Raw genomic sequence first — 17,696 nt, 5'->3', positions numbered from 1 at the left:
AGTGGTTTGCAAAGTGTCCCCACCAAATCACATGGTCATTATGAGAACAACAAATTACTACACTACCCCCACTACTTCTATTTTATTACGGAAAACAAATTGCATAACATAAAAAAAATCATTCCATTATTACAACTCACACAAATTAAAATGGCATGAAATAAACACAACACTTCCAAATGATATTCAATTTCAATCGGAATCTTCGTCGCATTCGGTGAAGTCTAGGTTCCTTGATACACCAGACATACGTGCTTGCATGTCCAGGTTAATTTGACATTTCATCCCCTTATAATACATTTTCCCCTCTGGTGTCATATCTGAAGTATTTGTGGTCATGATTTTTTACTCCCACTCCAATCTTGTGAGGGTTGGCTCCTTCTCTTTATTTTTACCACGTGAAAAAAAAATTCACTGGATTTGTAAACTTCATAGGCTTTTTTCCCGCGGTCACGCGAGTCTTCAATAGCCTCCATCGCTCGTCGAGAATATTCTTCAATATTCTTCAGACTGGGTGCATTTTGTGATTCAGCTCTTTTCACTTGTTTTGCTTTGTCTCGCCCACGTACCTTTATCGACGACGAATTTCCTGGCATACCAGAATCAGGTGTTGCCCCAGTCTCGACACCAATGTTTACTGACGCGGGTGATGTGAAATTCATATTGTTAATGGAGATGCCAGGTGTTGGTGAGACTTCATGTGAAGCCCATTATTTCTGGTTGTCTTTCAATAGTTCCCATGCATGATCCATGGTGAAATTTTTGTGACCCGTTGACCTTTCGACATACATCTGTTTTGCTTATGCCATTTGTTAAGAAAAATTATACAAACTGTAACACTAAATGAAATACAAATTAAATTTAACAATACTAGTGAATTTACAATCAATACTTACAACATGTGCATCGTTTGATCCAGAAATGTTAAAAGATTTAGCTTGATGGACACAACCACGAAACAAAGTTATAACTTTGTTGATAATTCCCCAACGACCTTCCAAGCTTTTCTTGGTTCGATGAATATAACAGAACTTTAATCTCTCTGTCTCATAGTGATTCACAATATTATCCCATAACATGTTATAGGACTGGTTGATCCCAGTAATTGGATCAATAGAGAACTGTAACAATGCTTCAATCAAAATTGTGTCTTCCATTAGGTTAAATAACGATTTCTTAGAAGACATTGCTATAAAACAAAATTAGTAACAAATGAGAATAAAACTGAGAGAATGAGATTTTGTTTTTTGTTGGTTCAAAATAGAATGAGAAATGTGTGAATTGTATGATGAGAATGGTTACGTATTTATAACTAAAAAATCATAAATGTGGCACTCGCTCCAAGTCAGGAAATAAATGTGGCACTCGCTTTAAGGAAATAAATGTGGCACTCGCTCCAAGTCAGGAAATAAATGTGGCACTCACTCCAATCTCCAATCTCCAAAATCTTATTCTAAAAAAATTTGGACCTTAATTTTAGATTTCATTTGTATATATAAACAATAATAAGCATATACCATTCCAATGTACCTTCTTACTTCACTCATTATTTTCTCTTTCTTGTATAACCTTAAGAAAAATGGCCTCTGGAGCTGGTCCTTCTCATCATCATTCTTCTAGCTCTTCTGATAATGAAGACAATGATGCTATTAATCGAAGAAATCATTTTCTTCAATTCTACCAACAAGATCAAGATTTTTTGGATACCGCAGCTAATGGCATCCAAGCAAATCTTGCTGCAGTGGTTGTTATCTATAATAATGCCATTCAACCTGAAAGGCCCCGTCTAGGGTCTATTGCAGGATGCAAGTATCGTAACCATAATAGAGCCATGGGCAATGCTCACGACTGATTACTTTGGTCCAAATCCCACATATAATGAAGACATTTTTAACAGTCGCAACCGAATGAGTAGTCAGCTATTCTTGAGGATTAGGATTCGCCTAAAGCAACATAATGACATTTTGAAGAAGAAATATGATGCAGCTGGTAAAGTCGGATTGTCGTCTCGGGGAAAAATGTTGTGTGTGTTGCAAACGGTAGCTTACGGAACCCCAGCTGATTTTCTGGATCAGTATTTCCGCATTGCTAAATCAACCATACTCCCATATGTAAAATTGTTCTACCCACATATAGTGGAGGCATTTGGTCCCGAATATTTGAGAGAACTAAACGAGGAGGACATTGCAAGGTTGCTTAACGTTGCTGAGCTAAGGGGATTTCCAGGAATGCTTGGTAGTCTCGATTGTATGCACTAGACTTGGGAAGCATGTCCAACAGAGTAGGCAGGACAGTACACTGGAAGACATGGAGCTGCAACCATCGTACTCGAGGCAGTTGCTTCTTACGACATGTGGATATGACACGCTTACTTCAGCCTACCAGGTACTAATAATGACGCTAATGTTTGTGGTGCTCTACTCTTTTCAATAATCTCATGTTTGGTCTTACCCCTCCTGCAAACTACACTCTCATGGGTAGAAATTACACCATTGGTTACTATCTGACGGATGGTATATATCCTAAATGGTCTACATTAGTGAAAGCGATAAAAAAACCTAGAGGTGAAAGATAACAATTTTTTACACGGATGCAAGAGTGTTATAGGAAAGATGTTGAACAAGCATTTGGAGTTCTTCAAAAAAGATTTGCCATTGTTAGGGGTCCAACTCGTCTATGGGAGAAAAATGTGTTGCATGATGTTATGTCAGCATGCATAATTATGCATAACATGATTGTGGAAGAAGAAAGACATACATATGTGCATGCAGAAGAGTTTGGAGATTTACCACCTACTAGGAATCATAATTATGAAGAGGCTATTATCCCACATATTGTTGTTGAACGAGACACTAGTAATGTTGAATTTATAAGAGTCCTACAACGTTTAGCTCACATGCACAATCGAGCTGAGCATAGAGAATTAGAACAACACTTAATTAATCACTTGTGGGAATGGAGTGCAAACCAATAAATAAAGTTGTTTGGTGTCTTATTATTTCCAAGTTCAAACAAATAAATAAAGTTGTTTGTTGTCTTATTATTTTCAAGTTCAAACCAATAAATAATGTTGTTTGTTGTCTTATTATTTCCAAGTTCAAACCAATAAATAAAGTTGTTTGTTGTCTTATTATTTCCAAGTTCCAGTCTTCATGTTTCAATGTTGTATGTTGTGTTGTATGTAACTTTTAAGTTTTGTATTTCAAATGTTATGTGTTCAAAGTTACATATTATAAACTATCTTTTGATTAATTTAAAGTGTAAAAAAAAAAGAAAAAATAAAAATAAAAAAATAAAAAATGGACAGAGCCTCCTTTGTATTTTTTAAATCCTTGCAATAGAGTAATTCTATTGCAATAGAGTAATTATTCCTTCTTGGCTTTCCAAATAGTGTGGTTACCTCTGTTCAGACTAGTCATGCGAGTGTTTATAGAATGATCCATCTTAACAGGCTATTTCAACTCAAATCTCCTCTCAGAAATTTTATCAAATACCTTCCGAGCAAGATTTGGATAACTTACTTTGTGATTAATCTAACCATGGCTCTGATACCACTTGTTGGGGAAAACGATACCAATCGATCCCCACTAAGATAGCTTGCACTTGGATAATATACTACTCCAATAAAAAATCTAATTTTTCATTATAACCAACAACCACAAACCTAAACTATAGATATAACTATCACAAACAGGCAATAGAAATATAAAATAAGTAAAACATATCATAACACAAGATGTAACGTGGTTCAACCAATAATGCTTACTTCCATAATAGCTAATCATTTTATAAGTGTGGGAAGGAAGATTACAATCACTCCTCTCAAGTCTCTCCAAACTTACTAGATCATTCATCTCTTCTTACAAGTTTTTTCTCTTTGCAAGAGTTTCTTCTCAATTTTGGTTGCTCTCAAAATTGGGTTTCTATTCAAAACTTGATTTTCTAAAACCTAACTTTTGTTTTTATAGTAATCTAAAATTTCAGCCCGTCTGCAAAATCTCGTGTTTACTGGAGAAGTATCAGAACCTGGCATGTTTAGGCATGAGCGCGGGCGCACTCTTGGCAAGGCCAATCTGAGTGCGCACGCGCCCTTTTATATTTTCAGTTTCCCAAACTCCAGTAGACATGTTTCGTGAGAGGCTGAAAAAAATTATCTTCTTTTTCACGGCAAGAGCGCGGGCGCGCCTTGGGTACGACCAATCTGAGCGCGCTTTGACTTCTTCACACGAACATTACCTGTTTTTCCTTCTTCCTCATGTGAGGGATAACACCAACCAGTAATTGTTGAGATTTTTGTTAGTATCAAGTTAGGGATATTGGTTGTTTGCTTATAGATTGAAGGTGCACTTTCCACTTTCACGATTCTGAAGAGAAAAGAGGGCACAGAATATATCACACTATTGTTTATATGATTTTTTTTTTGATAATGTACGTATGAGTATATCACACTCTATTAACTGTTGCACTATCATACATGGGCAAGATTTAAGAGTCAGAGTCTTGGAGCCTTCAGCCTGGTTAGACAGCTACTGTAGAGTCAATGCATTTCACATCCATGATTCATCCCAACCAATATTATTGAGAAGACCGTACCGTACCAACCAAAAGTCATACATAGTTACATACAACACAGTACACCACTCTGCCCTTCCCTATAACCAATGCCAGATCTCCTTTCCTTTGCGTCCAAGTTTCCTTTGTCATAGGATCTCTTGATACCACTATCATGCTCTCCATTACATGTAAGTAATTTCCTCCATAACCTATCCAAAGAAAGATATGAGAAGGTATATATATGCATTTTTCATGCAACTCTAATTGTTAATTGATTCGCGCGCAAGTTATATCCTTACGTAAAATAATTAACATTCCAACCTCTCTTCACTTTTTTTTTTTTTTTTTTTTTTTTTTTTTTTTTTCGATAACCACCACCATATCTATATATTAGAACATAGTAATATCAGTTACAGAGTTGGAAATACTATGGGGAAGTTGAGTCCATGAGGCTCCTTTTATAGCCCAGAAGCAATCTCATGTGCCAACCTATTCCCGTTAAATATCCAACAAAACTTAAATTCACTAATCCCTCGCAACTAGAGTTTTAATATGATATACAATGGAAGAAACTTTCCAACCTACATCTGCTGCAGAATTATCAGCTAGTACTAGCATAACACTTGCGCCCTCGAAAATGACGTGTTGTAGACCCATTTTTGCCATCGCAGCTCTATCTCGCTCCTATGTACTCGCTTGCTCGGCCCTCAAAGAAGAAAACGCTTGTATGCAGTCCCTTGGATGCTCCCATCTCCAGAACGACAAATGGCCCCAGCAGCTCCGCGACCCGTATTCTTGTCGAAAGCACCATCAAAATTCAGCTTATACCAAGGGGGCGAAGGCGGAATCCGAATTCTAGTTTCTTCATTCAGTGAGCCAAGTAACTGGCTATTATTGATATCGGAATTAAGTCTTGCATAAGCTACTTCACATTTTGTACTTCTGAGAATTGTATTGTGTAGCATTCTATTCACCTTTGGTTCATGATGTTCCATCTTTGCCTTGTTGCGACTCTCCCAGATCTGGTACAACAATAGGAGGCTATAAATACCTCTTCTTCTTAAATATTCTTCCGTGCTCTCGGACCAAAGCCACTCTCTAACATCCAATCGCTATGAAGATCAACATGTATCATGGATTCAGAGACATACCATACTCGTTTAGTCCACTCACATTTGAAAAATAAGTGCTCAGCTGTTTCGATAGCCTTGTTGCAGAGTATACATGAAACATCTCCCTTGAACTTGTGTTTATCCAGAATATCCCCAGATGGCAACCCCCCCATATACAATTTCCAGAGAAATAACTGAGTATTAGCAGCAACTTTAAGTTTCCACAGCTTCTTGAGCACCTTAGGATTGAAGGAAGAATTAGTCACCAACTCATCTTGCTTAGTAAGAAACCTATAAGCAGTTTTGACTGATAACTTGCCATTTTTGGATGCCGGCCATATGATTTGGTCAGTGATAAGGCTTGGTCTGATGATAATAAGGTTTATGGAGTTCTTGATTGGATCAGGAAACAATTCTCCCAATCGATTTTGGTTCCATGAATGGGACAGAGGGTTGATAAGATGACTTACCGTAAGACCGGCTATAGATGGGTTAGGTTCGAGGTAATCTTTAAGCAAGATGGGTTTAGAAAGATGTGTAAGCCAGGGATCATGATATATAGACACCTTTGATCCATTTCCATTCTCCACGATAACCCTCCTTGAAATCTTTCATGGTTCTCGACTATACCTCTGAAAAAATAAGAAGTACCCTTAGGCAACACCTTCATCTCCGGCCATATTCCACCAATTGGGGTAAATACTTTTTTTAACAATTGCGACCATTTCGAAGCTCATCTTTAATTAGTCGCCAACAATGCTTTGCCGATGAGTGCCTTGTTCATATCTCTTCACTGCTGGCTGCGAACCCAAGGCCACCGGTATCTTTGCTTTTGCATAACCGTTCCCAACTCAGAGTGTGATATGAGTTGGACGTGTCGGTCCCATTCCACCAAAAATTCCTGCAGATTTGGTCCACCTTGTCGGTGATTTTACAAGGCAACTTGTAAGTACTCATGGCATAAATTGGAATTGCTTGAGCTACTGATTTAACAAGTGTAGTCCTGCCTGCTTGGGACAAGACTTTAGCCTTCCACCCTGTAATTTTTCTTTGAACTCTTTCAACCAGATATTCAAAATCAACACTCTTCTTCGGACCCAAAAGAACAGGTACGCCAAGATACATTTCCTTTTCATCAAAACCTCTGACCTTCCATCTTTTCATGAGCATTTTCTTGTGTCTTGGATGAACATTTCCACTAAAATAGGCTCTAGATTTTTCAAAATTTACCTTTTGGCCAGAGGCACAACAATAAGTCTTCACTATTTCCTTCATCTTTGCAGATTCTGCTAGATTAGCTTTACAGAATATTATAGAGTCGTCAGCATAGAAAAGATGGCTTATCCCTGGTGCATTCCTCCTTATTTTTATGCCCGTTAGAATCTTTTCATCTTCAGCTTGAGCTAGTAGTCTGGAGAAAGCTTCAGCAACTAGAATGTAAAGGTATGGAGAAAGAGGGTCTCCCTGCCGAATACCCCTCTCAGGATAAACCTTATCAAGCGGGGTACCATTTAATAACACATTATATGATACTGTGCTAATACATTGCTGGATTAATCTCCTCCATTTTGCTGAGAAGCCTAACTTGCCCATAATCTGATCCACAAAGCACCACTCTACCCTGTCAAAAGCTTTTGCCATATCGAGTTTTACAGCCATCCAACCCTGTTTCTGTTTCTTCATCCTCTTCATGTTATGCAGGACTTCACTAGCTAACCCTATATTATCACCTATAGATCTGCCTTTCACAAAGGCACCTTGAAGCGGGGAGATAAATTTATGTAGGTGAGATTTGAGTCGAGTAGCAAGGATTTTTGAACAAATCTTATAGGTGAAGTTACATAAACTGATAGGTCTGAATTTCGATATATGGTCTGGGTTAGGAATTTTAGGTATCAAGGTAATGAAAGACTCATTAATGCAAGGGGTTAAGGTTGCAAAGGTGAAGAAATATTTGACTGCATTGTTGATATCTTCCCTAATAATATCCCAATACTTTTGAAAAAAAACCCCTTGAAATCCATCCCGACCAGGGGCCTTAAGAGTTCCCATACTTTTCATTGTTGTTCCAAATCTCTCGATCGGTAGGGCTTCAAAGAGATTAAGATTTTCATGGGGAGTGATACAAGGTTTGAAAAGGTTAAGAAGGTCTACATTTGGAAGAGGTTTATCGAAAAATAGTTCAAAATAGTCATTAACATTTGCACCCACCGCTTTTAGAAGATGCCAAATCCCTCGCATCATCTTTTCAGCCTTTTCTATCTTATTCTTCCTTCTATATAAAAAGTGGAAAGATGAAAAATCGTGTTTTTCCTCCTTCTTTAATCCAATTGAATCCTCGCCTTTTGTTGCCAAAAACTTTCTTCTTTTTCTAGTAACTTTTGGAGTTGCTGCGTCAGTTCTTCCGCTTTGTAATAGTTCGCTGCATCATTCATATTACCAGAGCAAACAAGCTCCAACTCCTTCCTCAACCTTTTTATCTATCTGATAATCCCAAACACTTCCACATTCCATTTCTGCAACTTGGTACTTGTGTTCTTCATCTTATAATGGACATTTAAAGCAGGAGAACCAACTGATTTCTCTTTCCAAGCTAAGTCTATTGTGGCCTTGCAAGTAGGGTCCATGGTCCACATATCAAAAAAACGAAAAGGTTTCTTTGAGTTTGTTGTGGTGCCAGTTAGATTAATAGAGAGGTATAAATGATCAGAAGAGGTAATAGGGATATTCTGTACTGAGGCATGGGGAAATAATTCAAACCAGTCCGCATTTACCAGTGCTCGGTCTAAACGTTCAAGGATATGATCCCCAAACAAACGATGGTTAGACCAGGTGTAATTAGAGCCTCTATATCCCAAATCAATGAGCCCCAAGTCGCTAATCATATCATTGAATTCAATCATGCTACGACTTAGATGACCATTTCCCCCAATCTTCTCAGTCGGTGACGATATGGCATTAAAATCACCGAACAAAAGCCAAGGTCCTGGAATGAGGGTGGCCATATCTCTCAATTCATCCCATACTCTCTTTCTCCTAGAGGAAACAGGTTCACCATAAACGAATGAGAAAAACCAATCACAATGCGAAGGATAAGCAGTGATTTTGACTGTTATATGATTAGAAGTAGCACCTAAAATGTCTAACTGCACACCATCCTTCCAAAAGATAGCCAATCCGCCCTTCTTACCCACCGCTGGAACAATACATTGACCCCCGAACTTAATCCTTTTGCGAACCATCTCCATTTTTTTTTCTTGGACCATAGTTTCCGCCAAACAAATCACATCCGGTTGACTTACTCGAATCAAGTCTGTTAGAGATTGAATTGCCGAGTGGGAACCCATACCTCGGCAGTTCCATGCTGTAATCATGGAGATAGAGGAAATATAACTAAAAACTCAGTATGCTCCTGTCCTATTCCAAATACTGAACTATCCAACTGAACCATCCAACAGAAGAAATTAAGAACCCCACCAAACAGTCTATTAAAGCAACCACACGGACCTCACCACAATATTACCACCAACATCGAAAAATATTAGAGAAAGAAAACAAAGACCACCACTCTACTCTAGAATCCTCGAAATGCAAATTCCGTAATCCAAACCCAAGGTGTCTCCAAACAGCAAGGACCAAGACCAAATTTAAAAAGAGGATGATCCAAACTGCACTTTGAAGTGATATGTAATTTTATCCGTAAACGCCGTTTCTTTACCAAAAAAACTCCCACGTAAGCACCACTTTAATCGCCCACGAGAGAACACGACAAACTATTTCAAACTTCAATACTTGAATCCCCAACCGACAGACTTTCGGTCCCCTGAATTTGACTAGCAATTTGAATTGGAACCAAAATATCACAGAGAGGGAGGCTTCGTAACCTAAAGTTCATCAGAAAGGTGTAGAGTAATACATAGAGGAGGATATGTTCTATCAAGATGGTCGGAATAACTCGCGGAATCACTCGACAGCCGTAACATTGGGATAAACTACCACCTTAGGCAGTGCACCGCCATCAAACCGGGCTCAAACACTAACCGCACTCAACCGTAAAAGATAAACAATGAGAAGAAGCTCACTAACCAGTTTAGTTGCCTCAAATAAGATTTTGCTCGGATGTCTTCATCCCAAAGCTCATTCTTTTTTCACCTCACAAGTTTCTATCCGAAAGCACAAACCAAATGACTTGAGTTTCGATCTTCTTCTACACCTCTCTTCACATGCACTGATAATGTGCCCCTCTTTTTATCATCTTTATTTTTGAAATATGAACAAACCATGTTCCTTGAGCAGGGGTGTTTTTCTTTTCGATCTGTTTCTCTGCCTAGTCATATTTGAAATCACCATTGGCAGTCACACAATGCAAAAGTAACCACTAACCAGATCTCCAGCACTACTACAACCTCTTCCTTAATATAATGATCGAGGAGACCGAAAAAAAAAAGATAAAAAAAAGAGAGAATGAGAGAACAAATTAATTAAAAAGGCAATACTTTAGGATGGTACATTTTAAGTGGTACCATTACTTCAAAGTATACATAGAGATCATTGTCCTATAATTAGACACGTACTCCATCCATTCCCAAAGACTATTTCTAATTCTAAATAGAAATAATACTGAAGGGTTCAGTGGATTGAAAAAGTTTGCTGAGCTAGAGGATTCGTAATTTAGTGACAAATAATGCTGTGAAGTTCATGTGTATAGCTAGCTATATATAGCATGTTTCTTGATACTTTTCAGGTCAAGTTAAACTCCCATCCTTCCTCCCCGACTTCCTCTCACCTTGAAGTCTTGAACTATCATAATTGTGTATTAATTGGAGTAACAAGTATACGTGCTTTGCTTCTTCTTCTTCTTCTTTTTTTTTTTAAGTTGTAAACTAGTGTATATTATATAAGACTAGCTTTCGAACGTCCTACTATTAAATTATATTCTGAAAAAATATTTGCCACTATCATTTATCCAAACTTCTTGTATCCTAAAAACCCCTCTCCATAAAAAGAAAAGACCCACTCTTGAAAAAGCCCTTCAACCTCTTTTTTGTTGTTTAAAAATAGAAGTTTGCATGATTGAAGTTTTAATTGTGAGAATGCCCATTGAGGCAAAGATCATATTGAAGCTATTTGAATAGTAAAACATTCATAATCATACGAAAAAATATGTGATAAACACCATTTTAAATACAAAATTATACTTGTCGAGATATTCCCACTATAAACAATATAACTATGTTTTGAGGTTAGTTCAATGCATTTACATATAGTTTCCGATTTCTCATTAATTATTATTTGAGATTAGTTTAATGCATTTGCATCCAGTTTTCAATTTTCCGATGTGATGATCATTCTTTGAGGTCAGTTCATTGCAGATGTACCCAGTTTCCGATTTTGAGTTAATTATTCTTTCAGGTTAGTTCAATGTAGATGTAATTGTATCCAGTTTTCGATTTTTTGTTAATTATTTTTTAGGTTAGTTCGATGCATTTACATACATTTTTTTTTTTAATTTTTCGTTAATTATTCTTTGAGGATAGTTCAATACATTTGTATATAGTGTCAGATTTTTCTTTAATTATTCTTTGAGCTTAGTTCGATACATTTGCATCTAATTTCTGATTTAATGTTAATTATTCTTTAAAGTTAATTTCGTGCAATTGCATCCAGTTTCTGATTTCCTTTTTATTATTTTTTGAGATTAGTTTATGTAGTTGCATCCAGTTTCCGATTTCCCATTATTTTTTCTTTGAAGTTAGTCATTGCAGTTGCATCAGTTTCGATTTTCTATTAATTATTATTTGAGGTTAGTTCAATGCATTTGCATCAAATTTCCGATTTGTTATTAATTATTTTTTTGAGGTTAGTTCAATGCATTTGCATCAATTTTTTTGATTTTTCGTTAATTATTCTTCTAGTTCAATGCATTTGCATCCAATTTCTGATTTTCCGTTAATTATTCTTTGAGGTTGGTTTATTGCATTTGCATCCAGTTTCTAATTTCCTTTTAGTTATTATTTGATGTTAGTTCAATGAATTTGTATCAAGTTTCCGATTTCTCATTAATTATTATTTGAGGTTAGTTTTTGCATCCAGTTTCCAATTTTTAGTTAATTATTCTTTGAGGTTAGTTCAATGCATTTGTATCTAATTTATGATTTTATTTTAATTATTCTTTGGGCTTAATTCTATGTGTTTGCATCTAGTTTTTTTTTTTTTTTTTTTCCTTTTAATTAATCTTTAAGGTTAGTTCCGTGCAATTACATCCAATTTCTGATTTTCCATTAATTATCCTTTGAGAGGTTAGTTCAATACATTTGCATCTTATTTCTGATTTTATTTTAATTATTTTTTTGAGGTTAGTTCAATATATTTGTATCCAATTTTTTATTTTCCGTTAGCTATCCTCTGGGGTTAGTTCTTGCATTTGCATCAAGTTTTCGATTTCATGTTAATTATTCTTTGAGGTTAGTTCAATGCATTTGCATCCACTTTCCGATCTTCCGTTAGTTATTCTTTGAGATTAGTTCATTGTATCTGTATCTAGTTTCCGATTTCCCATTAATTATTTTTTTAAGTTAGTTCAATGCAGTTGTATCTAGTTTCTGGTTTCACTTTAATGATTCTTTGATGTTATTTCAATGCATTTGAATCTAGTTTCTGATTCACGTTAATTATTCTTTCAAGTTAGTTCCTTGCATTTCCATCCAATTTCCCGTTAATAATTCTTTGAGGTTAGTTAGATACAGTTACAACCACTTTTGTGATTTCCTGTTAATTATTTTTTTGAGGTTAGTTCATGGCATTTGCATCTAGTTTTCAATTTCTTCTTAATTATTTTTTGGGGTTAGTTTAATATAGTTAGATCAAGTTTCCGATTTCCCTTTATTTTTTATTTGAGGTTAGTTCGATGCATTTGCATCCAGTTAATGATTTCCCGTCAGTTATTCTTTAAGGTTAATTCGATGCATTTACATCCAATTTTTTATTTTCTTTAATTATTGTTTGAGGTTAGTTTGATACATTTGCATCTAGTGTCCGATTTCACGTTAATTATTGTTTGAGGTTAGTTTGATGCATTTGCATCAACTTTCTGATTTCCCGTTAATTATTCCTCATCCAGTTTCTAATTTCTTGTTAATTATTTTTTGAGATTAGTTCAATCCATTTGCATCCAGTTTTCGATTTCCTGTTAATTATTCTTTAAAGTTAGTTTAATGTGTGGTGTTGCATCCAGTATCTAATTTCTCGTTAATTATTTTAACAACAATTGAAACACAATCAATGCACGCAGGGTTACCTAAATGAAATCATTCATTTTTTTTTCCTGGTCAGCTACTGTGCAAAATGTCTTCTCCGTAGACTAATCCATATCCATGTCGATACTGTATCACCAAAAAATTTCCTTCAGGCCAAATGTGATAAGCTTTCATCTTTAGCACACTCAATCATATGCTTTGTTAGTAACTCACTATTTATTGTTCAAGAATTATTTAAAGGTACTCAATCATTATATTAAAGTTAGCTAGTACTAATTAATGTTAGTTAGTAATCATTATATTAAAGTTACTCAATCATTAAATCAACACTATTAAAGTCACTCACTCAATCATATTTTTTAAAGTTAGTTAGCTAGAAGAGGAGTGCTAGTGAAAACTGTAGCCCAATCCATTCCAGTTTACACTATGACCACTTACCATCTTCTAATGAAAATCTATGACAAAATTGATCAGTTGGCTAGAGAGTTTTGGTGGAATGGAGTGAAGGATCATAAAGCAAAGTCGGTAAAACATTTGAGTGATGATACTAGAGGTTTGGGCTCGAACCCCGCCATCATCAAAGAGTTACTGATCTCATTTAAAAAAAAGTTATGGTGGAATGGAGTGAAGGATTATAAAGTGATAACCCGAAAAAACAATAGAATCCTAATATCAATGTTAACAAACACTAATACGTAATCCTACCGTTCTTACATTTAAATCAATTCTTCTTACTCTCAAAACATATTCATGCAATATAATGAGTAAGGAATTCGTTCCACTCTTAAACCCTCAAGACTTAAATAGAATTCAATTATTCAAACACAAGGAACAGTGAGAGTGATGTGTTTGGTGTTTAAACTAAAACTAATTATAAATTTAAGACAACTAAATCTAAAGATTCTAACTTTATGAAATTTAACAAACAATAATTAAAATCTAACATCAATAACTACGAAATGACTAACAACCAAGAAATGAAATTAGATCTAAGCAATAGATAGATGACAAAATCGAATTTGATCAATAATAAACTACTTTATTTATCTAATGAAGCAATAACAATATTTTAATACTTTAAATTAAAACAAGGGAAATGAAAACTAATAAAAATGGAGATTCAAAACTAGATCTAGATCTAAAAACTAATCTAGATCTATCTTTTTCTAACCCTAAACTCCATTAACATTAGCTTCCTAACCTAACTGCCATTAACAAAGATTCAAGCTTTTGTTTTTATACTTCTAGATCCAAAAATCGTGCATGGGCTTGGAGCCATGTTTTGGGCCGGAAAATCGGGCCCAAAACCCAATTTCTTTAGTCCAAAATGGGCTCTTCAGCTGCAGTTGGCTTCGACAGATGTTTCGTCCACTTCTGCTCCTCTGATTGGGTCAAGGCTTGGACCATTGCAAAGCTCTTTCCGAGCCGGTCGTTTTGACGTAAGGGCCCAATTCCGAGGTCCGAGTCCAAAGATATGGCACTCGAAGTTCTTACTGACTTTTGCTCCTTTATCTCGCTAAAGTGGCACATTTCTCGCACATAATGGACTTTGAAGCCCGAAATGTATAAAAACACGTAATCGATATTAACTCTTACTTATTATTCACATAATTGGTCTAACAAGATGATTATTAATGGGTTAAAACTACAGTTTTGGGCTCTTATCAAACCACACCCAAACAAAGATTTTGCTTGTCCTCAAGCAAAGATGAGAAATTAGAATAAGTGACCAAAAAATGGAGTTCTAACTACTCGTTTACTGAGTGCGATTGCATTGACCATATGCAACAAGGCCTTTAAACCACTAGGAATTCCCTAGTGGACGAAGTTATAGCCTCGTGAGAGTTTTCCAGTTGAAGGTACTCACAAACTTCATCTATACTACAACGACTAAGAAATAAAACTATTGTTTCCTCATTCATGTCTCAACTATCTATACATCTCACTAGCAATTTAATACAGAATAATCATGTCGAAACCTAAGCTAATATATGCATAATAATCAATCATCTACTTAATAAACATATATACAATGAGTAATGCTATGAAATGCTTAGCAGTCCGTTTCAAAAACTTCGAATAAGCGTCCTTAAGTAGGTCCTCACATAAAAGTCAAGACAAAAATCACTCTGATTTTTCCGCTCAAGTTTTCAGCTACTCCATTAATGCGAGTGGGCACACTTTACCTTAATCTCAATGACAACAAGGAAGCCGGGTCGATCAAACACATCCGCCACTTACTATCACACTAACCTATTCCTAATCGAGCTAGAGGTCTTTATTAGGTGTCATGGGGATTAGGAGATGGTTTAAGAAGGAAGGAAATGGATATTCTAGAGGACAAGTCTGAGATAATAGAGTCTTCATATTATGTAACTAGAGAAAACCTTGTTATTTACTTTTGCTTCTACACTTTGTTTCCATCCTTAGCCATATTTTTTCTTTTCTTTGGCCTTTGACTCCCTTTTATTCTATTTTTTGGAGTTTTATTTATTTCTATTTTTTTTTTTTTTTTTTTTTTTTTTTTTTTTTTTTTTTTCTTTTTCTTTTCTTTTGGATGGAAACTTCTTTTCTTTATTTTCCTCAAGCAACTAACTAATTTTTGTTTACACGTGTTTTTCTCTTCTTCTTTCTTCCTCATTCTATTCTCGGACTTATTCTAAATTGGGTAGGTTGATTTTTTATTTTGTTTTGTTTTTGTAACAGGGGTAAAGGAATTGTGGTTTATGGAAGGCTAAAGAAAGGCCTCGAGGGGCTTACTAAGCGGAAAATAATTCATAGGTTTGAATTTCTGGCTATATCGATCCAAAGAGGGCCTAAATTCTCGCTTTTAGGATATGGTTTAGTGATCAAGCAAGTGGACGCAGTGATTTCTCTATCCGGATTTTACTTCTCCCTTTTGTGTCATTTCTCAAATGTTTCGCTTCATATAAGGCTTTTAGGCTATATTCTCACAGGATTTGTAGAATAAGTACTCTAGCCTAGATTTCAGAAACTTACTGCTAACAATCATAGATACTCATGTAATAAATTTATAGATAGATGCAAAGATTATTACCTACATATTAACCTAAGTTTCTAACAATTATTCGATGCAAAAGCCTACGGAGACTTCTAGATTGTTAAGAGCATGGAGAAAGAAAACAATACCAATATTCCTAAGTGTATAGCATACTTTTTATTTATATTTTTGAATTTTTGAAATTTTAACTAGAAAACAAGTGCACATTATACATATCTATATCCTAACAGATGCCTTAATTACACGTATTTCTATGCCCCCCCCAAACAAGAAGCATGCTTTGTCCTCAAAGCATTTAAATAAAGAGGGTAGAAAAATACCATGGAAATGCGTGAAATTCGAACATCCGCAAAAACAAGGTTAGAACATACTAATATAGGAAATAAAAAAAAAAACGCAACTCTATAAGAGTTCCACCCATTATGGGGTTAACAGAATTAAATTGCTTGGGACATAAGCAGACACTAACTGAAACTAAAAACTTACCTCCACTCCAAATTTACTCATCATCCTCCTCTTCTATAAAGAAGTGAGGTTCCTTCCGTCCCTGCCATGCCATGATAATTTGCCATGCTTCACGCCATTTATCATCTATGATTGCTAACCTATTAAGCGCCACTTGGTCGGATGGGGTGTAAGGTGCAACCTGATGAGGTTGTATCCTCCACCCTTGCCAAGTCATTGCACGGAAAGATCGAATAATAGAATTGGTGGGTCTCACAATGTCGACCCCAACCCAAATGAAAGGGGCACAAAAAAACAGGGAAGAAACATAGTATAATACGGCAAACTAATATAGGCATAAGAAGATACTTATGCCTCATGCTATGGGCTCGTGCTAAACTAGACATTAAGGTCTTAGGAAGGTCATATAGCAGTTCCCTCGGCTAAAAGCAAGGAAAACATCGCAAGTGGCATTATTCGCGAAGAAAAATGTCACTCCCCTAATATGTTTAGCATGATAAAGAACTTTACCGTATCACATTAAGGGACAAGTTACCAAGTGCTACATTATATGTCCCTTTGTCCTCTACACGAAATTGTCGGACCCATAAGCCTCATGCAAAAGTCATAAGTGTAGACATGAATATTATCTACCCAATAGCATCATGGGTTTTGTATTTCAGCCGGGCATGGCAAGTCCAAGAACAAATGCTTGCAAGAACCATAAGCAGTCCCAAAATTTCACGTGTGTGATCACCTCACAAACCAAGCACCATAAGTAGTGCTTTGAAACAAATCTTCAAAGATTGTTCCGGTATCAATGTAGGAGATGTCATCTCAAAATTACGCCTGGAATAGCGTGAATGATCCGAAACTACCCGTGAAAAACTGGAATTTTTCTGGTCCACGGAAGTCAGTCGCGGCGCTGGCCAGATAGTATAGAAAGTCGCGCTCTGAAATTTTAGAATTCCAGTGTTTGGCTGGTCGGTCGCTCTGCTTGCGCTGGTGCGCTCCGAAATTTTAGAATTCCAGTGTTTGAGCGCTGGTCGCTCAACTTTAACTTGGCTGCGCCGCTTCTAGGTCCAGTAGATGAGGGCGGTCGCTAAATTCGGCTTTGCTGGCGCCAGCTTCTAACTAAATTTTCCAAAATGTGTGAAGCAGCGCAGCGCCAGCTCGATGGGCTGAACCGAGTTTAGATGAAAAAAGAAAGTAAAACTTGGAGTGGATGGTGCGGGATGATGGTGGAATGTATTGTGGTTTGTTAGTGTAGAAAGAATGAAGTTTATATAGGTTTTGAATTGTTAAAAC

The 17,696-nt window shown here is 36.1% G+C and overlaps 2 protein-coding genes across 2 annotated transcripts; both read left to right on the top strand.

Moving 5' to 3' along the window:
• Positions 1–1,907: 1,907 nt before the first annotated feature.
• On the top strand, positions 1,908–2,258 carry LOC147524222 (uncharacterized). Its single transcript, XM_086573946.1, has one exon. The coding sequence runs from the start codon at positions 1,908–1,910 to the stop codon at positions 2,256–2,258; it is 351 nt and encodes a 116-aa protein (XP_086430072.1).
• Positions 2,259–2,590: 332 nt separating this feature from the next.
• Positions 2,591–2,974, top strand: LOC147524221 (uncharacterized). The gene has a single exon (XM_086573938.1). It carries the CDS (start codon positions 2,591–2,593, stop codon positions 2,972–2,974), a length of 384 nt encoding a protein of 127 aa, XP_086430064.1.
• Positions 2,975–17,696: the final 14,722 nt, after the last annotated feature.

Source organism: Coptis chinensis, chromosome 1 (genome assembly GCF_015680905.1).
Source record: "Coptis chinensis isolate HL-2020 chromosome 1, ASM1568090v1, whole genome shotgun sequence".
NCBI lineage: Eukaryota > Viridiplantae > Streptophyta > Magnoliopsida > Ranunculales > Ranunculaceae > Coptis > Coptis chinensis.
This window is presented reverse-complemented; position numbering and strand designations above follow the sequence as displayed.

Bases quoted from the DNA above. Each gene is read 5' to 3' on its own strand.
- LOC147524221 (XM_086573938.1), top strand. From the start codon at position 2,591: ATGCAAGAGTGTTATAGGAAAGATGTTGAACAAGCATTTGGAGTTCTT.
- LOC147524222 (XM_086573946.1), top strand. From the start codon at position 1,908: ATGAGTAGTCAGCTATTCTTGAGGATTAGGATTCGCCTAAAGCAACAT.